Source organism: Scyliorhinus canicula, chromosome 1 (genome assembly GCF_902713615.1).
Source record: "Scyliorhinus canicula chromosome 1, sScyCan1.1, whole genome shotgun sequence".
Lineage (NCBI taxonomy): Eukaryota > Metazoa > Chordata > Chondrichthyes > Carcharhiniformes > Scyliorhinidae > Scyliorhinus > Scyliorhinus canicula.
The window spans coordinates 262,572,952-262,599,809 of record NC_052146.1 but is presented as its reverse complement, the minus strand read 5'-3'; the positions used below and the strand labels follow the sequence as shown (position 1 = coordinate 262,599,809).

Genomic DNA, 26,858 nt, shown 5'->3' with positions numbered 1-26,858 from the left:
TCCACGAGTATGGAGAGAAGGCGAGCAGGATGCTGGCGCATCAGCTTCGCAAGCGGGGTGCGGCTAGGGAGATTGGTGGAGTGAAGGATAGGGGTGGGAATGTGGTGCGGCAGGGGGCAGAGGTCAATGGGGTCTTTAGGGACTTCTACTGGGAACTATACCGGTCGGAGCCACCGGTGGTGGGAGGGGGAATGGAGAGCTTTTTGGACAGGCTGCGATTTCCATGGGTGCAGGAGGAGCAGGTAGAGGGACTGGGGGCGCCGATCGAGTTGGAGGAGCTGGTCAGTGGGATTGGCCACATGCAGTCGGTGAAGGCGCCGGGACCGGATGGGTTCCCGGTTGAATTTTATAAGAAATACGCGGACCTGTTGGGCCCCCTGTTGGTTCGGACCTTTAACGAGGCATGGGAGGGGGGTGTTTTGCCCACGACGATGTCACGGGCGCTGATTTCCCTGATCCTGAAGCGAGATAAGGACCACTTGCAGTGTGGATCATATAGGCCAATTTCACTGCTGAATGTGGACGCCAAGTTGCTGGCGAAGATCTTGGCCACTAGAATAGAGGACTGTGTGCCGGGTATGATACATGACGATCAGACGGGTTTTGTGAAGGGGAGGCAGCTGAACACTAACGTGCGAAGGCTGCTAAATGTGATAATGATGCCGGCGGCAGAAGGAGAGGCGAAGATTGTGGTGGCATTGGATGCGGAGAAGGCCTTTGATAGGGTTGAGTGGGGGTACTTGTGGGAGGTGTTAGAGAGGTTCGGGTTTGGGGTGGGGTTTATTAAATGGGTGAGGTTGCTGTACGAGGCCCGATGGCGAATGTAGCGACAAATGGGAGGAGGTCCGAGTACTTCAGGCTCCACCGTGGGACGAGGCAGGGGTGCCCCCTGTCCCCCTTGCTTTTTGCGTTGGCAATTGAGCCTCTTGCCATGGCTCTCAGGGAGTCGGGGAGATGGAGGGGTCTGGTGCGGGGTGGGGAGGAGCACCGAGTGTCGCTGTATGCAGATGACTTGCTGCTGTATGTAGCAGACCCGGTGGGGGGAATGCCGGAGGTGATGGAGATTCTTGCTGAGTTTGGGAGTTTCTCGGGCTATAAATTGAACCTGGGCAAGAGTGAGCTGTTTGTTGTACACCCGGGAGATCAGGAGGAGGGGATTGGTAGGCTCCCGCTAAAGAGGGCAGTGAGGAGTTTTAGGTACCTGGGGGTTCAGGTGGCTAGGAGTTGGGGGACTCTGCACAAGCTTAATTTTACTAGGTTGGTGGAGCAGATGGAGGAGGAGTTTAAAAGGTGGGACATGCTGCCGCTGTCATTGGCGGGTAGAGTACATTCCGTTAAAATGACGGTGCTCCCAAGGTTTTTGTTTTGTTTCAATGCCTCCCCATTTTCATTCCGAGGGCCTTTTTTTAGGAGAGTGAACAGCAGCATTCTGGGATTTGTTTGGGCGCACGGGACTCCGAGGGTGAGGAGGGTCTTTTTGGAACGGGGCAGGGATAGAGGGGGGCTGGCACTGCCCAACCTCTGAGTACTATTGGGCGGCTAGTGTCTCGATGGTACGCAAGTGGGTAATGGATGGGGAGGGGGCAGCATGGAAACAGATGGAGATGGCGTCCTGTGGAGGCACGAGCCTGAAGGCACTGGTAACGGCGCCGTTGCCGCTCCCTTCAACGAGGTACACTACGAGCCCAGTGGTGGCGGCTACCCTCAAAATTTGGGGGCAGTGGAGGCGACACGGGGGGAGTGGGGGGCTCGGTGGAGGAACCACCAGTTTGTCCCAGGGAACATTGATGGTGGATTCCTGGGGTGGCACAGGGCGGGCATTAGGAAGTTGGGAGACCTGTTCATTGACGGGAGTTTTGAGAGCCTGGGTGAACTGGAGGAGATGTTTGAGCTCCCCCCGGGGAATATGTTCAGGTACCTTCAGGTTAAGGCGTTTGCTAGGCGGCAGGTGGAGGGGTTCCCTTCGCTGCCCCCGCGGGGGGTAAGGGATATGGTGTTTTTGGGGGTGTGGGTCGGGGATGGGAAGGTGTCTGACATCTACCAGGTGATGCAGGAGGTGGAGGTGGTGTCGGTAGAGGAGCTGAAGGCTAAGTGGGAAGTGGAGCTGGGGGAGCAGATTGAGGAGGGGACATGGGCAGACGCCCTGGAGAGGGTGAACTCCTCCTCTTCATGTGCGAGGCTTAGCCTCATCCAGTTCAAGGTACTGCACAGGGCTCAAATGTCCGGGGCGAGGATGAGCAAGTTTTTTGGGGGTGAGGACAGGTGCATTAGGTGTTCGGGGAGCCCAGCGAACCATGTTTTGGGCATGCTCGGCACTGGGGGAATTCTGGCAGGGGGTGGCGAGGACGGTGTCGAGGGTGGTAGGGTCCAGGGTCAAGCCAGGCTGGGGACTCGCAATATTTGGGGTTGGGGTGGAGCCGGGAGTGCAGGAGGCGAAAGAGGCCGATGTTTTGTCCTTTGCGTCCCTAGCAGCCCGGCGGAGGATCTTGCTGCGGTGGAAGGATGAGAGACCTCCGAGCGTGGAGACCTGGGGGGGGGGGGGGGATGGATTGTTCAAGTTAATTTGCTTATTGGTAATTTATTTTGTTGTTTATTGGGTTTGGGGGGGGGGGGGGGGGGGGGGTTCGTTACATGCGTTGTTACGGGTGCCGGGGGGTGTTTATTATTGTTATTATTATTATTGTTCTGTTGCTATATATTTTTCCAAAAATTACAATAAAAATCATTTTTTTTAAAAAAGACAATGATGTGATTTGAATTTGTTGTGAAACATGCAAGTCAAAGGTCAGAGCATCCTGAACAGTAATTAGGGACTACCTGCACAAACACTGTCACACACTAGAGGTGACTATTCCAAAGTAGTCCTGGAGACCATCCACATCCAGAACTCTGCTGCCACTGTCCTAACTCAGACCAAGTCCTGTTCACCCATTACCCTTGCGCTCACTGACCCACATTGGTTGAGAGTTAAGCAACATCTCAATTTTAGAATCGTTACCTTGTTTACAAATCCCATGGCCTTTCTGCTTCCCATTACTTTGAACTCCTCCAGCCCTACAATGTTCTGAAATATCACTGGCTTCAAGTACCCATTATTTTTAATCGCTTCACCATTGGTGGCCATGATTACAGCTATCCAAAGGACCCTTAGCACGGAATTCGGTACTGAAGCTTCTCTACCTCCTTAAACCTACCTTCCTTACCCACCTTCTAGTCATCTTCTTTAAAATTTACTTTGGAGGCTCAGTGTCAGGAGGTCACAGTGTCAGCGTCCCAACCTCCAGGCCAGAAGCTCTGGAGTCAAGTCTCACTTGAGGACTTGATGGCCACAGAACGTGTGTTCATAATGTGGCCAAACAGATTATCAGTCCTTCCAGTATACCTGATGGCAGGCAATAAGAGTGGGAGTGTTTCCTGGTCAGTCATACTGCATAAGGCAATAGGAAGCCACTGCATTAGTTTTCCAAGCAAAATCATGGACAATCTAACGCAAGTCCAAGGTTGCCAACACCCCCTTCCGGCATTGTATTTGAAGGAGGCAAAGAAGGTTAGGTTCAGCATTATATTTTGATTCATAATGCTCCTATGAAGGGCCTTGGGACATTTTATTACATGAAACGATCTATATAAATGCAGGTTGAGTTATTGATGTACTAAAATTTCAGTTTCCACCCACAGGAACCCAGGTTCGATTCCTGGCTCGGGTCACTGTCTGAGCAGAGTCTGCATGTTCTTCCAGTGTCTCCGGGTGTTGTAATTTCCTCCCACAAGTCCCGAAAAGACATGCTTGTTAGGTAATTTGGACATTCAGAATTCTCCCTCATTGTATCCGAACAGGCGCCGTAGTGTGGCGACTAGGGGGTTTTCACAGTAACTTCATTGCAGTGTTAATCTAAGTCGACTTGTGACACTAATAAAAATTATAAAATTAAAATGAACTACATGGCTTTGGACACATTGATCTTACCCGAGCATCCACCATGACATTCACTGACATTATTCTTGCTTTTAGAATTCTCTATCTTGTTTTCAAATCATCCCATGGTTTCACCATATTAACAATATTTGCATTTATCGAAAATGCAATTAACACAGTAGAACAGGCCAAGACAATTCAATGAAACAGAAACAAAGAAAACTTGACATCAAGACACCGGAGATATTAGGAGGTGAAAGAGGTGGCTTTTAAGGTGTTTTAAAGAAGAAAATCAGTGAGGTGGAGAAGTTTATAGTGTGAATTCCAGACTTTGAGCCTGGCAACTGAAGGCACGGCCACCAATGGTGGAGCAATTGAGAACCTGGAATTCACAAGAAGCCAGATTCAGAGGAAGACAAAGATTTTCCAGAAGGTGGAGGGGTAGAGGAGTCATTCTTCCTGCCAAACAACCTCTCTGGCTCTGATAATAAGTTTACAATCTCACTAATTTAATCAGCGTAAGAGATTTTTTATCAAATTTAATTAACCTTTAAACGGTGGGGCTGGAGTCTGTGTTTTGCTTACAGTATATGATTTTAATCCAATTTAATTATAATCTCATTCCTGGGTAAAAGTTCCTCATTTAAGCTCGACATGCTTCATTCTTCAATCCGATTGATCGAAGAGCCTTGCTGTTTCACTGCCCTGCTCACACATGCCACCGATCCCCAATCAAGGGCGTCACAGTGGATCAGACATTCCTGACAGAAGCCTGCAAAACCTCTGAGCAACTGTCATCATATTGAACATCAAGTGCCTTTCCTTAGTGGCTGACTGCCACCGCATTCTGACCAAGCCAAATTTAAAACAACCCTGATATTGTGGTATGATTCAAAAACTTTTGCCATTATGAACACATTGAAACAATGTGAAACTTCCTAGGATTTCTGTACCTGCAAGAGTAGGTAGGCTCTCCAATTTTGAAAACACGCCCACAGAGCTGTGATGACTTGTTTGCGTTTTCAAGTTTAGTTATTCCCACAGCAGGATCCTCTCCACACAGGTACCATTCCATTGGCCCCAACAGTATGTGTTGTGCTAACATTTCTTCATTAAGTGGATTCGGGTTAGAGCCTCGACAGTAAATCTTTGGTATATAATAGGCAAGGTGCTGGTACACATCCCTGGTCAATTCTGTTGCTTGAAGCCAGTTCTAAGAAAAAAAGACTTGTGTTAGATTCTTGCAGTGGGTATTTAAAACACATATTCACAATCAAAATAAAGCAAATGTGAAACTTAATCTCGGCAATTTAATTAGAAATGCAGAAATAGTGTCAGGGTGAAGAGGCAAATATTTATTCAACGTTTTACAAAAACTGCATTTTTCACAGCATATCAACCAATTTTCATCACCAGTGCAATGGATGGGAATTCTGCGATGGTGGGTAGCTCAAGGAGGCCAAATACAAAGCACAAGGCTACAATAATTTATGTATTCTTTCATGTGATTATGGACATTGCAGGCAAGGCAGGCATATGTTACCCTTGAACAGAATGGCTTGCAAAGTCATTTCAGGGAGTGGTGAAGAGTTTGCCACATGGCTATGTGTCTAGAGACAGACCGAGTAAGGAAAGCAGATTCCTTCCCTAAAATAATTCAGTGAACCAGATGGGTTTTTACAACAATCCACGATCACTGGCATGATCACCTTACTGAGGCTGGCTCTGTACTCCAGATTTATTATTGAACTCAAATTCCACCAGCTGCTTTGGAGGGATTTGAACCAATTCCCCCAGAGCATTAGCCAAAGCATTGCTAGTTCAGTGAAATTACTACGACATCACCATCTTCCCAAATCATAAAAAAAGGTAACAAGATCTTGGAATCATTTGCCTCATGACACCTCTGTGAAGCACTTTAAAATAGGGTCGAAGTTGAAGGTACAATATGAATCCTATAATGGTAAAGGAAATTGCCACTTTGCCCCAATCAAACCTGAACCTTTCAAAGAGAAATAGAATTTGTCTCTTTACTCTGTTCTTTTCTCATGTCACTACACTGTTTTCCTTCAAGCTTTAATCTCTAGGCTAGTATTGAATAAGCACTCACTATCTTATCGGCTAGTACATTCCAGACTCAATCTTCTCTTTGCATAGCGAAGAGAATTATATCGATGAAATTGCTTTAACTTAGTACTTTTAACAACTCGCCTTTTTGCTCCAGTTGTCAGTCCAGATTTGCCAATAGTCTACCAGTTGATGAGCAGCCAGAATGTCGTCCTCACCGGTGCAATGGGGACTCTGATAAGCCTCTACCATTTGACTTGCATAGAAAAAGCTTTCAAGTCCCCTCTTGTTATTTTGCCAATCACCTTAAATGTGTGCGCTCTGGTTATCAACCCTTTGGCCATTGGAAACATTATTTTCCGACTTAACCTATCTGAACCTCGAATACTTTTAAATAACCATATCAAATCTTCTCGGTGTCTATCCATTCAACTGTCATCCCTCATTATTGGAACCATTTTAGTGCATCTCTTCCATACCCAATTCAAACAACTTGAGGCTGCTCAAAATCCCTACTGCACGCTGTTAGTCATGTACAACCAGAACTTAAGAGTACATGTCCACAGAGGTGATTAAAAGTACCAAGAACATATACTTATTATAGCAAATGTCTTCATAGAATTTACAGTGCAAAAGGAGGCCATCTGGCTCTTGTTCTTAGGTCATCCAGGCTTGTCGTCGTTATGAAGCCAACTTTCAAACGGCAAATTCCTACAGCTAAAACAACTCATCTGCTTTGATAATGATCAAACGGTAAATGTTGGCCAGCATGCGTAATGCTGGCCAATGAACTCCACTAACTGGCACAATTGGGAGGTGGTGGCATAGTGGTATTGTCGCTGGACGAGTAATCCAGGGACCCAGGATAATGAACTAGCGACCCAAGATAATAAACTGGGGACCCGGGTTCGAATCCCATCACGGCAGGTGATGGAATTTAAACTCAGTAAAATATCTGGCATTGAAGGCCATGAAACGATTGTCAATTTTCGTAAACACCCACCTGGTTCACTTATGTCCTTGAGGAAAAAAAAATCTGCCATCTTTACCTGGTTTGGCCTACAAGTGACTACAGACCTACAGCTCTTAAATGCACTCTGAAATGACCTAACAAGCCACTCAGTTGTATTCAACCACTTCGAAAACACAAAAAGGATACCTCAAGGACTGCAGCAGTTAAAGAAGGCAACTCACCACCACCTTCCGAAGGGCAACTAGGGATGGGCATTAAATGGTGGTCTAACCAGCGACGCCCACTTCCCGCAAATTAATTTAAAAAATTTTTTAAACTCACAACCACATGTGGGCAGCACAGTGACACAGTGGTTAGCACTGCTGCCTTACAGCACCAGGGACCTGGATTCAATTCCGGCCTTGGGATGGCTGTGTGGAGTTTGTACGTTCTCCCCGTGTCAGCATGGGTTTCCTTCGTGTGCTCCGATTTCCTCCTACAGTCCAAACATGTGCAGGTTAGGTGGATTGGCCATGCTAAATTGCCCCTTAATGTCCAAGGACGTGCAGGATAGATTACAGGATTACCGGAATAGGTGGGGTGGACACTTGTAAATGGGCAGAGTGCTTATTTGAAGGGTCGGTGCAGAACCAATGGGCCGAATGGCCTCCTTCTGCACTGTAGGGATTTTATTATTCGGTGAACACTTCTTAAATAGCAGTACAAGTTATTTTATGTCCCATGTTTCATCCGAAAGGCCTATCCAACAATATAGCACCTCCTCAACATTACGCTTGATCTCAGTCTAAATTATCTGCTCAAGTTCTAGGAACAGTTCATGAACTGAATACTTTTAATTCCGACAGGAGAGTCAACCACCGACCCATGCTGGCACAAAGCACAGGTATGACTATACATGGAGTCCTACACTGGGACCCTGTTATAATACATCTTGAGACTGCTTTATAGGTGAGACTGCATTACAATGAGAGTCTTTCAAAATACACAAACCCTAGTAGCCAGAATAACATAAAAAAGTGAAGACAATCAATCAATTTTTATTTCTTCAAGTAACAGAAATCTGAACATACACGTTCAATCATTCATTGTTGAATGGATGGAAATGTGAAGAAATCAGTCATTTTTAATTTATGTTCATTTCAGTACATTCAGATCCATGATGTTTATCTACTCCTCACCTCTGCCTTTGCCAGGCACAGGTGACATCGGTACAGACGGAGTATCATTCAGGTCGCAAGCATTGAAACTATCAAATCCATAGCTCTCTTCTCACTTTCGAATATTTATTTAGTGAAGCCTTTGAAATCATCCATGTTGTCACTGTTCATTTCAGTCTTGAATGTAGCAGCTCGTCATATCTCTCCAAGTTTTAAACACATTTGCTTATCACTTCTTGCCAGGCACGGCCACATATACAAATGCCATCCAGACAGAGTTTCTTCAGGCAAGTCGTCATGTCTTCCTTACCCTCCACTATTCTTATAATCAGTTCCCTTTTATGGTTACATTTGAGATCATAAGAATATAAGAATTAAAAGTAGGCCATTCAGCCCATCGAGTCTGCTCCACCATCAATAAACTTGTGGTTAGGGTGAAGGAGCTTTGTTGCAAAGGCAGCGGCGGGAAGGAGGGTTGGTGCTCCCGAGCGTGTTACATTATTACTGGGCAGCGAATGTGCAGACTATGAGACGGTGGTGGGAGGGGGAAGACTGAGTCAGGTTAGAGGAGGAGTCTTGCATGGGTATGATCTGGAGGGCTCTGGTGCCTGGCCCGTTGCCGCTCGCTCCGAGAAAGTATATGGGGAGTCCGGTGGCGTAGTCATCTATGAAAATCTGGAACCAGCCGAGGGGCACTTTAAACTGGGTCACATGTCGGTGTTAACGTCATAGAACCATATAATTTACAGAGCAAGAGGCCATTCGGGCCATTAACTCTGCACTGGCACTTGGAAAAAGCACCCTACTTAAGCCCTCGCCTCCACCCTCTCCCCGTAACCCCACGTAACTTTCGGACACCGAGGGGCAATTTAGCATGGCCAATCCACCTAACCTGCACATCTTTGGACTGTGGCAGGAAACGGGACACCCACAAGAAACCCACGGAGACACAGGGAGAAAGTCCACAGAAGACAGTAACCCAAATTGAACCCGGGACCCGAGAGCTGTGAGGCAGCAGTGCTAACCACTGTGCCACCAGGCCGCCCTAAAGGCAGGGCAACTTGACAGATAGCGAGAAAAGCCAGCACTCGGCCTGATGCCTAAACCCGGGATTGAACCAGGGACTTTTAGATCTTCAGTCTAACACTCTCCCAACTGAGAATTTTGGTTGATAACCTTTGCTATCATTGTGTGGGAACCACAGGTTCACATCGGCGGGAGGTCACTGGATGGGATTTATAGGCAGTGGAGGTTACTGCGGTTCAGGGACATGTTTGCGGTGGGGAGGTTTGCTGGGCTCGAGAAGCTGCTGCAGAGGTTCGAATTCCCAAAGAGGAGTGAGTTTCGGCACTGGCAGGTGCGGGACCTTGCGCGTAAGGAATTGCCTTTGTTCACAGGTACTGGAGTATACGCTTCTGGAGAAAATGCTGCTCCCAGATGAAGTGGGTGATGGCAGAATTGGGGATATATATTGGTGGTTGAGAGAGCAGGGCAAGGCATTAGTGAAAAGGATCAAGCAGATATGGGAGGAGGAGTTCATAGAATCCCTGTAGTGCAGGAGGCCATTTGGCCAATCAAGTCTGCACTAACCTTCTGAAAGAGTACCCTACCCAGGTCCACCCCATCCCTGTAACCCCACCTAACTTGCAGATCCCTGGACACTAAGGGGCAATTTTGCATGGTCAATCCACTTAACCCGCACATCTTTGGACTGTGGGAGGAAACCGAGCGCCCGGGGGGAACCCACACAGACACAGGGGGAATATACAAACTCCACACAGTCACCCAAGACTGGAACTGCACCCGGGTTCCTGGCGTAATGAGGCAGCAGTGCTAACCACTGTGCCACCGTACCACCCGAGTTGGAGGGGGGAATAGGATGGGGACTTCGGTGTGAGATTATGTGGCAAGTGAACTCAACCTCCTCCTGTACAAAAATTAGTTTGATACAATTTAAGGTAGTGTACAGGGTCCATATCACTCAGGCTCGGAAGTGTGGGTTTTCCCCCCAAAGTAACAGACGGGGGTGAGAAGTGTGGGAAGGGGCCGGTGAACCATGTGCTTATGTTGTCAGAGTGTGAGAAGTTGCAGAACCTTTGGAGACAGTATCCTGGAATCTATCAAGGATTGCAGGGGTTGAGGTGAAGCCGAGACCTATTGTGGCAATCTTTGGGGTGTCGGAGGTGCCGGAGCTGCTGGAGGGGCAGGGGACCAATGTCGTGGCCTTCGTCCCCCTGATTGCCCGGCGATGAATACCTTTGAATTGGAGGTTGGCTATGCCACAGGGGGTTGCGTCACGGTTGAGGGATCTGTACGAATTTCTCAGATTGGAGAAAATCAAATTTGCTTCAAGTGGGTCAGAGAGTGGCTTTGAGATACGGTGGAGGCTGTTAATGGCTATATTTGAGGATCTGCTTGTCGTGGGGATTAGAAGAGGGAAAATGTACAAACTGATTCAGCCTTTAATGTATTCAATGACCCAGCCTCATTTGCTTGGGGGAAGAGAATTCAAAAAAGATGAACAACCTTCAGACAATAATTTCCTCTCATTGTTATCTTAAGCGGAAAACCTCTTATCTTTAAGCTATGCCACTTGTTCTAGCTTCCCCCATGATGGGGCATCATAGTGGCACAGTGGTTAGCACTCGTGTCTGACGCCACCGAGGACCCGGGTTCGATCCTGGCCCTGGATCACTGCCCTTGTGGAGTTGGCACATTGTCCCAGTGATCCTAATTGTCACTCCCACTAGCCAAAGATGTGCAGGGTAGGTGGATTAGCCATGCTAAATTGCCTCTTAATCAGAAAAAAAATAATTGGCTACTCGAAATTGTTTTTTAATAGGTTCTCCCATGAGGGAAAACATCTTCTCAGCATCTAAGCTGTCGAACTCCCTCAGACTCTACAGTTCAATAAGATCACCTCCACTCTCAATGAGCTTAACCTTCCCTCATAAGACAACCACTTCAACCTAGATATCAGCCTGGTTAATCTTCTCTGAACTGCTTCCGACGCAAGCAAGGCCTTCCTCAGCTAAGGAGACCAAAACTGTACACAGTACTCCAGTTGTTGTCTCACCAATACAATGTATAGTTGTAGTCAGACTTCCCTACTGTTGCACTCCTTGCATCAAAGATCAACATTCCATTTGCCTTCCCAAGTATTTGCTGTCTGAAAGTCAATCAGATACTTTGACAAAGGGGTTAAATGCTGAATGTGGTTTGTTTTTTTTTTCCGATCGACGTATCCAATCTCGCTTTACGAGCTTCTCTGTGGTAGTCCCGCAAACCTCTTATCAAGTAACAAGATGTCCTTCCTCAGTAGTTTGTTCCAAGATGTTTTCTGATAACTGGCATGAATTCATGGTGAAACCAATTTGTGATCTTGGATGATATCATCCAAACTTTGGGTGCTGCACAAGTATTGGCATGATAGTGATTTCAGGTTCAATAATGGATGCTTGGTGTGGCAAATTTCCCAATGGCAAACTGAGTCAGCTTGTGTCAATCAGTTTTGTTGCAAAGGCAGACGGTCAACCTTCTCATTTTCTGTTTAAATCTGGACATTTTGTAGGTGCCATTTCTTGTTGCTCAAGTCTCCTCTGCTAACATAATAATAATCTTTAGTGTCACAAGTAACCTTACATGAACATTGCAATGAAGTACTGTATGCATAGCCATCTTATTTCAGTCATAGACTTGTTCTTTGGTACATCCCCTTTGCCCAAGATAATCTTGATTTGATTTGATTTATTGTCACATGTACCGAAGTACAGTGAAAAGTATCCTTCTGCGGCCGAGGAACGTACACAGTGTATACATAGTAGACACAAGAATAATCAACAGGGAACATTGACAGATGGATCGTCGACAAAACAGTGATTGGTTACAGTGTGGAACGGGGGGGGGGGTTAAATATTTTTTATTCTCCTCCTTTTTCACATTTTCTCCCGAATTTACACCCACCAACAATCAACAATAATCAGCAACAAATATGTCAATCCCCATAACAATAACAACAATCCCATCCTCCCACCAACCCCCAAACATCAGCCCGCATGTTTACATAAACAAATGACAAAAAGGAATCAGGGATTACCCATAGTCACCCTTAATACACCCCTCCCCCCCCCCAATCCTCCCACCCATCCCCCCAACTAATGTTTGATGTTATCCAGTTCTTGAAAGTGCATAATGAATAATGCCCATGACTTGGAGAACCCCTCCATCCTTCCCCTCAGTTCAAACTTAACTTTCTCAAGGGTCAAGTATTCCAACAGGTCCCCCCGCAACGCCAGGGCACAAGGTGGAGAGGCTGCTCTCCATCCTAGCAGGATCCGCCTTCGGGCGATCAACGAGCGAAGGCTACGATATCTGCCTCCGCACCCGTTTCCAACCCTGGCTGGTCCGACACCCCAAATATGGCCTCCCAGGGACCCGGGTCCAGTTTCACGTGCACCACCTTGGAAATTACCCTGAAAACCTCTTTCCAGTACTCCTCTAGCTTTGGACAGGACCAAAACATGTTAATGTGATTAGCCCCCCCGCAACGCTCACACATATCTTCTACTCCTTCAAAGAATCGGCTCAGCCTCGCTCTCGTGAGGTGTGCTCTGTATACCACCTTCAGCTGTATCAGCCCCAACCTCACACATGAGGTGGAGGCATTTACTCGCTGGAGCACCTCACACCAGACCCCGTCCTCTATAACCTCTCCCAACTCTTCCTCCCACTTTGCTTTGATCCCTTCCAGTGGGGCCTTATCCTCTTCCAAAATAGCTCCGTACACCGTTGACACGACCCCCCTTCTCCAGTCCCCTTGTCGTCAGCACCTCCTCCAAAAATGTGGACGCCGGTTCCTCCGGGAAGCTCTGTATCTCCTTCCTGGCAAAATCTCGAACTTGCATGTATCTAAACATTTCACCCTGCTCCAGCCCAGATTTCACTTCCAGCTCCCTCAATCCTGCAAACCAACCACTAAGAAACAGATCTTTTAGCGTCTTAACCCCCTTCTCTTCCCATTTTCAAAAACTTCCATCCCACCTCCCTGGCTCAAATCTGTGGTTCCCTCGAATCGGCGTTTCCCTTGACCCTGCCCCCAACCCGAAGTGTTGGCGAAACTGCCTCCAGATTTTCAATGAAGCTCTTATTACCGGACTCACTGAGTATTTCCCCGGAACGGCACTGTTGTTAGTGCTTTCAGTCCCAACCCCCTACACAAACTCTCCTCCATTCTGACCCACTGGGAATCAACCCCTCTGACCCAGCCCCACATCTTCTCCACATTCGCCGCCCAGTAGAAGTACATCAGGTTCGGGAGACCCAAACCCCCTGGCTTGCCTTCCCCTCTGCAGCAGCACCTTTCGAATAAACAGAAATCCTGGCAACACGTTCATTTTAACCGCCTGTACCCGGCCTGCCAGTGACAGAGGGAGACCATCCCACCTTGCCAGACCAGCTTTCACATCTCCCCAGCAATAATGTACCTGCGAAGCCTCCCCCACTCCCGGGCAACCTGCACCCAAAGATACGTAAAGTGAGTCACTGCCCTATGGAATGGCAGCCACCCCTGCCCCCACCCCCGGCCTAGACACCACAAAATACTCACTCTTGTCCAGGTTCAGCTTGAACCCAGAGAAAGACCCAAATATTCACAGTAGCTCCAATATGCCCCCTATCGACACACTCGGTTCCGACACATACAGCAGCAAGTCATCGGCATATAAGGACACCCTATGTTCTATGCCCCCCCCCCCCCCCCCCCCCACGCACTATTCCTTTCCATGCTCCCAAACTTCTTAATGTGATGGCCAACGGCTCAATCGCAAGTGCAAACAGCAGGGGGGACATAGGACATCCCTGCCTTGTCCCAAGGTGGAGAGAAAAGTATCTCGAGCTGATGTTGTTTGTGCGGACACTCGCCTTCGGCTCCTTATATAATAGCTTTACCCAGTTCACAAATCTTAGTCCAATCCCAAATCGCTCCAGAACTCCCATCAAGTACCCCCACTCCACCCGGTCAAACGCCTTCTCGGCATCCAATGCCACAACCACCTCTGTTTCCTTCCCTTCCGCCGGTGCCATAACGACGTTCAAAACCCTCCTAATGTTCAAAAAAAAGCTGCCCCCCTCTCACGAGCCCCGTCTGATCCTCACCTATCACCTTCGGGAGGCACTCCTCCAGCCTACCCGCCAGTACCTTCGCCAATACTTTTGCGTCCACATTCAGAAGCGATATGGGCCTATACGACCAACACTCCGTCGGATCCTTATCTTTTTTTAGCAACAGTGAAATCGATGCCTGCCCCAAGGTTTGTGGCAACACTCCCTTCCCTATCTCCCCTTCAAACATCCCCACCATCAGGGGTGCCAGCTTATCCTTGAATTTTTTATAATATTCCACCGGAAACCCATCCGGCCGTGCCACCTTCCCCGACTGCTCCTTTATCTCCTGCTACACTATTGCTTCTTTTAATGTCGCCCTGTCCCCCTCCCTAGCCTCGGGTACTCCAACCCAACTAGAAATTCCTGCATCTCGGTCTCCCCCAGGTGGCTCTGACCTGTACAACCTCTCATGAAACTCCTCAAAAACCTTGGTAATCAGCTCCGGGGCTACCACCAACTTCCCTGCCCTATCCCTCACCTGAAGAATTTCCCTTGCCGCTCCTTCCCTCCGGAGCTGACCTGCGAACATATCTCCATGTTCATAAACTGCACCCCTTGCTCGTCTCAGTTGATGCACCGCCTTCCTGATAGACAGTCGGTCGAAGCTCGCCTGTAGTTCATTCCTCTTTTCCAGCTTCGCTGGCTCCCCATCTTCTGCATAACTCCTATCTACCTCCGACATCTCATCTATTACCCTCTGCCGCTCCAACCTCTCCTCTTTGTCACCCTGGCCTTAAACAAAATTACCTCACCCCTCACCACTGCCTTTAGAGCCTCCCAGACCACTGCCTTCGACACCTCACCCGTACAGTTGAAACCTACATATTCCTTAATTACCTTTTCAATTTTCTCACAGAACAATGGGTTCCCCAAAAGCCCCACATCCAGTTTCCACCCCGGCCTCTGCGCTACCCCCCTCTCCAGTACCATATCCACCCAATGCTGAGCATGATCTGACACTTCAATAGCCGAGCATTCCGACCCCTTAACCCCAGCCAACAAAGCCTTCCCCACCATGAAAAGTCAATCCGCAAGTATACCTTATGGACTGCTGAGAAAAACGAGTACTCCTGTTCCCTCGGGTGCAGAAACCTCCAAGGGTCCAACCCCTCCCATTTCCACCATTAGCCCAGCCAGCGCCTTTGCCGCCATAAGGAAGTCAAGGATCCAGCTGCACAGGGAGGCGTCAAGTCCAAGATTGCGAAGTTTGGTTATTAGTCTTGTTGGGATAATGGTGTTGAAGGCGGAACTGTAGTCTATGAACAGCAGGCTTACATAGGTGTCCTTGTTGTCAAGGTGTTTGAGTGTTGATTGCAGCGCCAGTGAGATAGCGTCTGCTGTGGGCCGGTTGCAGTGATAGGCAAACTGCAGTGGATCGAGACCGTCTGGAGGCTGGCAGTGATCAGTCTCATGACTAGCCGCTCGAAGCATTTCATGATAACAGACATTCCAGCCACCAGTCGTTGAGACAGGCTACCTTGTTCTTCTTTGGTCCTGGTAGTGTGGTGGCCTTCAGAGCGGAGGACTGAAGTGGTGAAGATATCTGCGAATACACTCGACAGCTGGTCTGCGCAGGCTCCGAGTGCTTGCCCAGGGACTCGGTCGCTTTCCGCGGATTCACTTTCAAGAAGGCAGCTTTTACCTCTGAGGCTGTAATAGTGGGTATCGGTGTGTCCAGGGCTGTTGGGGCAGGTGGCACTGATACGTTGGCTGACTGCTCAAAGCAGTAGGGATGCTCCAGCCCCAGATATTCTGCCTGGCCTTGCTTTATAGCCTGTGATCTTGTATCGGCCCTGCCATAGTTATCGTGGGTTAGTGTCATTGGCCTGGGACTCTCGTTTGGTGCGGTATTGTCTTTTTGCATCCCTGATGGCTTTCTGTACGTCGTACCTGGATTTCTTATATAGGTCAGGGTCATCAGACTTGAAAGCCTCCATCTGGAACTTCAGCGGGAGTGAACCTTTTGGTTGAGCCAGGGTTTCCGATTGGAGAATACCTGTATTGTCTTCTTCGGTACAAAGTCCTCAACACACTTACTGATGAAGTCTGTGACGGTGGTTGCGTACTCGTCCAGGTTAGCTGCTGCGGCCTTGAATATGGACCAATCCACAGTCGCGCAGAATGCCCTCAGATTCATCGGACCAGCACTGCACGGTTTTCTTGACTGGCTCAGCACACTCGAGTTGCTGTTTGTAAGCCGGAAGTAGGATTACCAACTTGTGGTCGGATTTGCCAAAGTGAGGTCGGGGAATGGAGCGGTAAGCACCTTTGATGCTTGTGTAGCAGTGGTCCAGGGTGTTTGCACCTCTGGTGGAGCAGGAGATATGTTGATGGAGTTTGGGTAGGACCTTCCTGAGGTTGGCCTGGTTGAAGTCTCCAGTGACTATTGTGAGGGCTTCGGAGTGATTTGTTTCTTGGTTGTTGATGGTGGAATATAGTTTGCCAAGTGCTTTCTTCACTTCCGCCTGGGGTGGGATGTAGACTGCTGTGATGAGTACAGAGGGGAATTCTTGGATTCAGCTGAAAGTTATGCTGCAGTTGGCTTGTCGATACAACCTTGTCCTCTTCTCGTAATGTGCAAAATGCCTTGCCAGTTCTTCAATTGTGTTGACCATCCTTTGTTGCCTCCAAGTTCTACAGGGACTTTTGTAGTTCCATTCATTTGGTGGCAAAATTTGTCAACCTGACATTGAACAACAGGGGTGGAGACAGCTATATCCTCATCTCTCTGTGCGGTGAACCCAATATATACATCCTTGTCAAGATATGCGTTTTTGACATTTTGGGCTTTCTTCCTTGCTTGGCCACTTTAATCTATGTCCAATTACACCATTCTCAACTTCTCTTCATCTTGTTACCACACATGAAGTGATGATTTACTGTGAAATGGATGTCTGCATATTGCCTTCCTCGATATATATTTCCTCTTGGCAGCAAATATTCTCTTTTGTGATTCAACCCACATAATGTTGTGATGATTGGTATATGGGTATCACTGAAAGTTTGACCAGTATTTATACAGAGAAAACAGGCACCTTTATTATTCACACGGCTGTTATTTGATTTATTTGTTTTCAAATCATCTGTGGAGTATTTATACTTCAACAATGTTCTGAAATGATAAATTTCCAGAGTCCATGATTGACTCACATTATAAAGTGCTCCGTGTAAAATGGCTTACCCAGTGAGGCACAACGGCAAACTGCATGGAAAAAGTTACAAGAGAATGAGATAAATATTTGAGGGAGAGAACAGCTGAGAGTTAGTAATGTCTGCAACCCGTCAGACTGAAAATCTAGTTTAATCCTATTATTTTGATTAGTAAATAGAATTGCTTTAATTATTCTATAAACAGCTTACAGATTTTTATTTCTTTGTGCGGCAAAAAAATACATGTTTATAGCATTGCAGTAACGCTATTATAGTAACATTTGTGCCGCACAAGTGCCAGGCAATAGCATCTCCAACAGGAGAGAATTCAACCATCTCCCTATGATATTCAAGTATCTTTCGAAAACAGCTTCCAAACTCACAACCTCTACCACCTAGAAGACAAGGGCTGCAGATGAATGTGAACATCACAAGTTCCCCTCCAAGTCACACACCATCCCGACTTGGAACTATATTGCCACCATGCCTTCAATGTCGCAGGGTCAAAATCCTGGAATTCCCTTCCCAATAGCACTGTGGGTATATCTGCACTACAAGGCAGAAGTTCAGGAAGGCAATTCACCACCATCATCTTCTCAAAGGCAAATGGGGATGGGCAATATATGCTAGCCTTGCCAGTGATGCCCATGTCCAGTGTAAGATTTAAAAATTATTCAAGTCAAATCTGTACACTCAGCCAGTAACAGTTAAAAATGCATTTTTCAAAACTGACAGGTAGATTATATCATCATCAAATAACTCCTTCAGAAAAATAAAATGTAACAGAAAATTAAGAGTATGAAGAATGGTTATACGGCACAGAGGGAAATAATACCACAACCCAAGGTTTTATGTACCTCAGGCCAGGACCCTTGAAAAAAAGAAAGTTGGTGAACTTAAAAATAGCGAAGATATATAAGACCATAAGACCATAAGACATAGGAGTGGAAGTAAGGCCATTCGGACCATCGAGTCCACTCCACCATTCAATCATGGTTGATTTCAACTCCATTTACCCGCGCTCTCCCCATAGCCCTTAATTCCTCAAGAAATCAAGAATTTATCAATTTCTGTCTTAAAGACACTCAATGTCCCGGCCTCCACCGCCCCCTGTGGCAATGAATTCCACAGACCTACCACTCTCTGGCTGAAGAAATTTCTCCTCATCTCTGTTCTAAAGTGACTCCCTTTTATTCTAAGGCTGTGCCCCCGCGTCCTAGTCTCCCCTGCTAATGGAAACAACTTCCCTACGTCCATCCTATCCAAGCCATTCATTATCTTGTACGTTTCTATTAGATCTCCCCTCAACCTCCTAAACTCCAATGAATATAATCCCACGATCCTCAGACGTTCATCGTATGTTAGGCCTACCATTCCTGGGATCATCCGTGTGAATCTCCGCTGGACCCGCTCCAGTGCCAGTATGTCCTTCCTGAGGTATGGGGCCCAAAATTGCTCACAGTATTCTAAATGGGGCCTAACTAGTGCTTTATAAAGCCTCAGAATTACATCCCTGCTTTTATATTCCAAGATGTGGAGATGCCGGCGTTGGACTGGGGTGAGCACAGTAAGAAGTCTTACAACACCAGGTTAAAGTCCAACAGGTTTGTTTCAAACACGAGCTTTCGGAGCACGGCTCCTTCTTCAGGTGAATCATATTTATATTCCAAGCCTCTTGAGATAATGACAACATTACATTTGCTTTCTTAATTACGGACTCAACCTGCAAGTTTACCTTTAGAGAATCCTGGACTAGGACTCCCAAGTCCCTTTGCACTTTAGCATTATGAATTTTGTCACCGTTTAGAAAATAGTCCATGCCTCTATTCTTTTTTCCAAAGTGCAAGACCTCGCACTTGCCCACGTTGAATTTCATCAGCCACTTCTTGGACCATTCTCCTAAACTGTCTAAATCTTTCTGCAGCCCCCCCCACCTCCTCAATACTACCTGCCCCTCCACCTATCTTTGTATCATCGGCAAAACTTGGCCAGAATGCCCCGAGTCCCGTCATCTAGATCGTTAATATATAAAGAGAACAGCTGTGGCCCCAACACTGAACCCTGCGGGACACCCACTTGTCACCGGTTGCCATTCCGAAAAAGAACCTTTTATCCCAACTCTCTGCCTTCTGTCTGACAGCCAATCGTCAATCCATGTTAGTACCTTGCCTCGAATACCATGGGCCCTTATTTTACTCAGCAGTCTCCCGTGAGGCACCTTGTCAAAGGCCTTTTGGAAGTCAAGATAGATAACATCCATTGGCTCTCCTTGGTCTAACCTATTTGTTATCTCTTCAAAGAACTCTAACAGGTTTGTCAGGCACGACCTCCCCTTACTAAATCCATGCTGACTTGTCCTAATCCGACCCTGCACTTCCAAGAATTTAGAAATCTCATCCTTAACGATGGATTCTAGAATTTTGCCAACAACCGAGGTTAGGCTAATTGGCCTATAATTTTCCATCTTTTTTCTTGTTCCCTTCTTGAACAGGGGGGTTACAACAGCGATTTTCCAATCCTCTGGGACTTTCCCTGATTCCAGTGACTTTTGAAAGATCATAACTAACGCCTCCACTATTTCTTCAGCTATCTCCTTTAGAACTCTAGGATGTAGCCCATCTGGGCCCGGAGATTTATCAATTTTCAGACCTTTTAGTTTCTCTAGCACCTTCTCCTTTGTGATGGCAACCATATTCAACTCTGCCCCCTGACTTTCCTGAATTGTTGGGATATTACTCATGTCTTCTACTGTGAAGACTGACGCAAAGTACTTATTAAGTTCCTCAGCTATTTCCTTGTCTCCCATCACTAGATTACCAGCGTCATTTTGGAGCGGCCCAATGTCTACTTTTGCCTCCCGTTTGTTTTTAATGTATTTAAAGAAACTTTTACTATCATTCCTAATGTTACTGGCTAGCCTACCTTCATATTTGATCCTCTCCTTCCTTATTTCTCTCTTTGTTATCCTCTGTTTGTTTTTGTAGCCTTCCCAATCTTCTGACTTCCCACTACTCTTTGCCACATTATATATTGCAGTATGTTGATTTTCATTAGCCAGAAAAATAATGTAAAATTTTCACATGGGTGTTAATTCAATTGGATAGAATCCATAAGTAAACAGATATGCGGAAGATGGCTTGACAGGCTAAAAGGGTTTTCCTCCCTACTTTGTTCTGGACATCTCTCCCTGAAAAATGTAAAAGAACAATCAAACTGCTTTTAAAAATTCTGCTGATTTAATCCAAAATTAATGCATTAAAAGCAGATATCCAGACACTTCTTTTGTTCTCAACAACTTTTAGCATGTTTTAACCATCACTGAGATCAAGCATCAGAATTGGTCATTGGGTTTCCTCTGTTACCAGACCGACCCCACACTTCAAAAATACTGGGCATTTTAAGTAACCATTTAAGACTAGTTGTTTTCTTCCCAAGATAAAAGCCAGTGACTCGGCCGATCAATTATCTTATCAAAGCAACTTGTGACCTTTTATTCTTGGAGGCTTAGTGCAGGCCTCAGAGAATGAGTTGGTCATTCAATGGGGCAGCAGCCCTACAAACAGCTCCTAACCCACAATATTCAATAATTTCAGTATTTTATGCCTGCATTGTCAGTAACAACCCATTTTAATTTACTCTAGACTGGAAGACGCCCAAAATTCATCAACAAAATGTACTTCAATTCTGGAACACTACAGTATCAATTATTTATGATTCTTTCAAAAGCTGCACTGGCAAACTCAACAGACAGCAATATATACTCTTTTTTTTCAATAATGAATAATCCACAGGTCTTGATCATTGGTAACGTATTTTAATGCTGTGTTCCTTAGCGTTTTAAAATTCTATTAATTCGGTTGAAAGTACAGTTCCATTTTGGTTAAAGAATATGAGGATTGTAAAGAACTCTTAAGAAATTAGCTCTTTCAACTTCATGCATTTGCTGTGGTGTTTATCACATCCTTAATCAAGATTTCAAGCACCAATAATAGTTGCTTTTGTGTTAATGCAGTTTATTTACTTTTTTTAAATTAAAGATATGTAATGCACTTTGTTACTAGTCAACTTCAAGAGCTTGAGCTGGTGAAACAACACGTAGCTAAGATCCAGGGGGAGAAGACAAAAGAGATTCAGCAATAACGCAACCACAAATAAACAATTAAACTAAACAGAGAGAGACACAAGCAGCTTGTATCAGCACATCAGTGGGTGTCACTCCCTCATCCAGTATATACACAGGAAGATGACAGAAAAGAGTTACTCAGGTCAAAATGCAATTGGTGGTTGCGAAATTCAATAAATGTGTCAATTTGTTTGGGATGTTACCAAAAAGGAACCTGCTAATTCTAGATGGTCTGGCCTACATTCTCATCCTCCACTTTGATTGTTTTATAGACATTTAGGTTCCCACTGACCAAATGAATTCTATTCAAGAAGCAGTGGTCACTTGTATGATTTACTTTTTGCTCCACATATATAATGATAAGGTGATAATGTGTGAATTTGGAATTAGTGCAGATTAATAAAAATGAAAAATGAGACTGAATTACAAACAATAACATCTTTGAAGACTTAAATGATAAACAAGAATGATTTGCAATCAAACAAATCTTAGGGCTGTAATATACAAAAAGAACATACTCTGAAAATACACTACTGTCAATCATCACAGCTACTGTCTATGCTTCATATGATCAACAAAATAGCATTATGGGGAGTCGAATTGTAGAACATAAATACCTGGAAAGTGATTTCACAAATGTTCTGATCAAGATTTGTGATAAGTTCTAAGCCAATAATTTAGGGTCATGAATAGAAAAGTGTAGAAATTCCCAAAGTGCAACACCAGAAACGTGTGCAAAAGAACACTTCATCCAAAATGCCACTCAATGGTAACATTTAGAGGGCGAGAGAGGGGAAAAATTAAGGATTATATTTGTCCTTGCCATGCTCTTTCGCCTTCGAAGAGCCAAAGAGGTACATATTGTAGGTGACAGGTTGTTTTGTAGCCAAATATAGAAACCAATTTACACACAAGATCCCATAAGGTCCCCGGTAACATAGATGCCAATATTTAGCCAATTCAATTCACTCCATATATCAAAGGCTGAAAGCATTGGATGGGCAACAAATGCTGGCCTTGCCCACGATGAGAACATTCAATGCAAGAATAGATAAAAATTAAATAAAACATCCAATTAATCTCTGCTGTGAGTGTTAATAAGGGAATATGGACATTGCCACCATGAAAAAACTCATGGGACTTTTGCATCAACCTAAACTGGTGGACAGGGTGTGAGCTTAATGTCTCTAAGGAATACAAACTATCATTATTTTTCCTGATCGAACAAAAGTGAAAAACAGAAAAACGTGTCCAACAGTACAGTCAAGGGAATTTAATCTTCACCATTTGTCTCTACCCTCATGGGTCTCAATTTTTAAAGGGAGAAGTAAATCACAGAATCCCACCCCCTACCTCCAACTAAATTGTGTTACATTATTATATAATACTCATAATATGAAATTGCAATGTAGGAAGAGTGCTTTACTAATGCTTTTCAGACTGGTTTCCCTTAGCTGGGAGGGACAGTTACCAGGGGGCATAGATTTAAGGTGATTCATCGAAGGATTAGAGGGGACAAAAATTTCATCCAGAGGGTGATGGGCATCTGGAATTCACTGCCTAAATTGGCGCTGAAGCTGAAATGCTCAACTCACTTAAAAGATACCTATAAGTGCTGCAACCAGAAAGGCTACCAACCAGCTGCTGGAAAGTGGGATTAAAATGAGTATCAAGTTCCTTTTTTCTCTTTTTTGGTTAGAGCCAAAGAGATGGGCTGAATGACCTCTTTCTTTTTTTTATAAATGTTTTTATTAGGGCACTTGCAATTTTCATAATAACAATAACAGTGACATAAACATAGTACAATAAACATTTCCACGCCCATCACAATCTTCACACACCCCAAGCATAAAACAACAGTATGCCTGCCTCCTCCCCCCACCCCCCTCTTTGGAATTCTGCTTCTGCTGACACTTTAATTTTCCCTGAGAAAGTCGACGAACGGCTGCCACCTCAGGGAGAACCCTAACATTGACCCTCTTAAGACAAACTTTATTTTCTCGAGACTGAGAAACCCAGCCATGTCACTAATCTAGGTCCCTCCACATTAATAAGATCCGTCTCCGGGCTACCAGGGAGGCAAAGGCCAAGACGTCGGCCTCTTTCGCCCCCTGTACTCCCAGCTCTTCCGACACTCCAAAGATCGCCACCTCTGGACTCGGCACCACCCGTGTTTTGGTTACCATGGACATCGCCTTAGCGAAACCCTCCCAAAACATGTGGACATGATTTGCTGGGCTTCCCGCGCACCTCGCACACCTGTCCTCTACCCAAAAAAACTTGCTCATCCAGGCCACCGCCATGTGTGCCCGGTGGACTACCTTGAACTGTATCAAGCCTAGCACACGATGAGGTGTTAACCCTGCTTAGGGCATCCACCCACAGACCCGCCTCTAACTCTACTTTTAGCTCATCTTCCCACTTGCCCTTCAGCTCCTCCACCGGAGTTTCCTCTGATTCCAAAAGTTTCTGGTAGATATCTGATACCTTCTCCTCTCCCACCCATGTACTGGAGCCCACTCTGTCCTGTATCCCCCGTGGTGGCAGCAGCGGGAAGGCCGGAAACTGACTTCTCAAGAAGTCTCGTACCTGCAGATGCCTAACCCCATTCCCCTTTGCAAATTAAATTTATCCTCCAAGGCTTTCAAGCTGGGGAAGCTCCAGTATCTAAATAGATCCCCCATCGTCCTAATTCCTGCCCTTTGCCATCTCCGGAACCCACCATCCAGCCTTCCCAGTACAACCGATGGTTATTATAAATCAGGGTCCAAACCGATGCTCCCTCCAGTCTCTTGTATCTCCTCCAGTGCCCCCAGATTCTCAGAGCCACCACCACTACCGGGCTTGTGGAGTATCAGGCTGGCGAGAACAGAAGAGGTGCCGTTATCGGCACTCCCAAACTTGTGTCTTTACATGACGCCACCTCCATTCGGTCCCACAGTGATCCCTCCCCCACAACCCACTTCCTCCTAATCATGGCTATATTAGCTGCCCGGTAGTAATTACAGAAGTTCAGCAGCGCCATCCCACCCTCCCGCAGACACTTTCTTCACTCGCGGGGTTTTACCCGCCCACACAAAGCCCGAAATAACCTTATTTACCCATTTAAAAAAGGCCCCCGGGATGAAGATGGGGAGGCACCGAAAGACAAACAGAAATCTGGGGAGAACCATTATTTTCACGGTCTGTACCCTCCACGACAGCGATAGCGAGAGCATGTCCCATCACTTAAAGTCCTCTTTCATTTGTTCTATGAGCGGGATAGGTTTAACTTGTGCAATGCCTCCCATTCCCGAGCCACCTGGATTCCCAGATATCAAAAGCTCCTTCCTACCATTCTAAACGGCAGCTCTCCCAGTCTCTTCTCCTGTCCTCTCGCCTGGATCGCAAACATCTCGCTTCCCCCCCCCCCCCCCCCCCCCCCCCCCCCCCCGCGCCATGTTCAATTTATACCTGAAAAATTACCAAATTCCCCAAGGATCCACATAACTTCCCCCATCCTCTCCAATGGGTCTTTAAAGTACAAGAGCAGGTCATCTGCGTTAAGCGAGACCAGGTGCTCCATCCTCGCCCCCTTCCCCTCCCACCACAAACCAGCCCTTCCCAGTTCCTAGAGGATCTTAACGCCATGGCCAATGGCTCTATGGACAGAGCAAACAGTAGCTGGGAGAGGGATACCCTTGCCTCGTCCCTCAACCGGTTTGTACGCACACTCGCTACTGGTGCCTGATAGAGCAACCGCACCCAGTCAATGAAGCCCTCACCAAACCCAAACCTTCCCAGCACCTCCCACAGGTAATCCCACTCCCCCCAATCAAAAGCCTTCTCCGCATCCATCACGACCAACTCCTCCTTCTGAGGGTAGCATAACAACATTCAAAAGCCTTCGAACATTGGCCGTGAGTTGCCTGCCCTTTACAAATCCCGCCTGGTCTTCCCATATCACCCCAGGGACCCAATCCTCTATCCTTGTGGCCAATATCTTAGCCAGCAGTTTGGCATTCACATTCAGTAGAGAAATCGGCCTGTATGACCCGCATTGCTCCGGGGGGAGGACTCCCTTCTCTCGTGCTTCATTAAATGTCCTCACCAGCAGTGGGCTCAAAATCTCCGAAAACCTCTTACAGATTTCCACCGGGTAGCCATCTGGCCATAGGGCCTTGCCCGATTGCATTCCCTCCAGCCCCTCCATTATTTCCTCAATTTCAATTGGGAATCCCAGCCCTTCCACCAGATCCTCATCCACCCTCGGGAACCACAACTGACCCAAAAACTGACTCATCCCCTCCACCCCAGCCGGGTATCCGACTCGTATAATTTGCTGTAAAAGTCCTTAGACACATCATTCACCCCCACTTGGTCCAGGACCGCGATCCCACCTCTACCCTTTACTCACCCTATCTCCCTGGCCGCCTCCCTTTTTCTGAGCTAGTGCACTAACATTCTGCTTGCGTTTTCCCCGTACTCATAGATCGCGCCCCTTTGCCTTCCTCAGCTGCTCCACCGCCTTCCCTGTAGTCAACAGCCCAAACTCCACCTGTAAGCTCCGCCGCTCCCTCAGTAGCCCCGCGACCGGGGCCTCCGAATATCCCCTGTCCATTTGGAGTATCTCCTCCAGGATGTTGCCTGGTATGAAGGACCCATACAATAGATAATGTTACGAAGGAGTCCCATTCAAACAAAGAAAAAATAACTTTGAAGCTTGCCAGTGTGCGATAGCTGCACAGGGTCAGGAAGAGAAACCATTGCTTAAAATGTAAGAGCAAACTAATTTAAAATAATTCTGTTTACGTCAACAGTATCACAAAGACAATATGATCAATTGTATCAATGCCTTGGACAGGGCAATGAGGACAAAAGGAAAGAAAACACTGGATAACATAAAAGGATGCTGCTGTTGAGTTGACCGACTACTGTTGGCTGATGAAAGCTGGACTGGAGGAATTCAAAGAAGGGAAAGATTAGCATGACAGTGGGTAAGATTAATCCTGCAATGATCTCAAGAGACATTTGATAACGGGTACAACAAAGTTCAGAGAAATCTCCCTTGACTCTCAACTTTGTTCTGAAGTCAAAATTAGGCTCTGACTCAAGATTGACATAAGTATCCACTTGGCTCATAGCTAGCACTCATCGGATACAGAAAATTACAGATCTGAGCTCTTCTCCATAATATGAGAGCATAATTGAGGCTGAGAATGACAAGCTTATTTTAAATAGAGGGTTTGATGAAACATCCTGGAGCTTCCCATGGGCCATGTTCAACACACTGGGGTAGACTTTGGACACGGAGTGCTAGCTGCAGTGAGT

At 46.4% G+C, this 26,858-nt stretch overlaps 1 protein-coding gene across 3 annotated transcripts in view; it reads right to left on the bottom strand.

Moving 5' to 3' along the window:
- ubr2 (ubiquitin protein ligase E3 component n-recognin 2) overlaps positions 1 to 26,858 on the bottom strand; it is a 185,761-nt gene that overhangs the window by 146,392 nt on the left and 12,511 nt on the right. For all 3 annotated transcript variants that reach the window (XM_038812572.1, XM_038812581.1, XM_038812563.1), the window contains exon 2: positions 4,870 to 5,129. In XM_038812572.1, the coding sequence (XP_038668500.1) occupies positions 4,870 to 5,129 (260 nt within the window). The remainder of the gene's footprint in view (positions 1 to 4,869; positions 5,130 to 26,858) is intronic.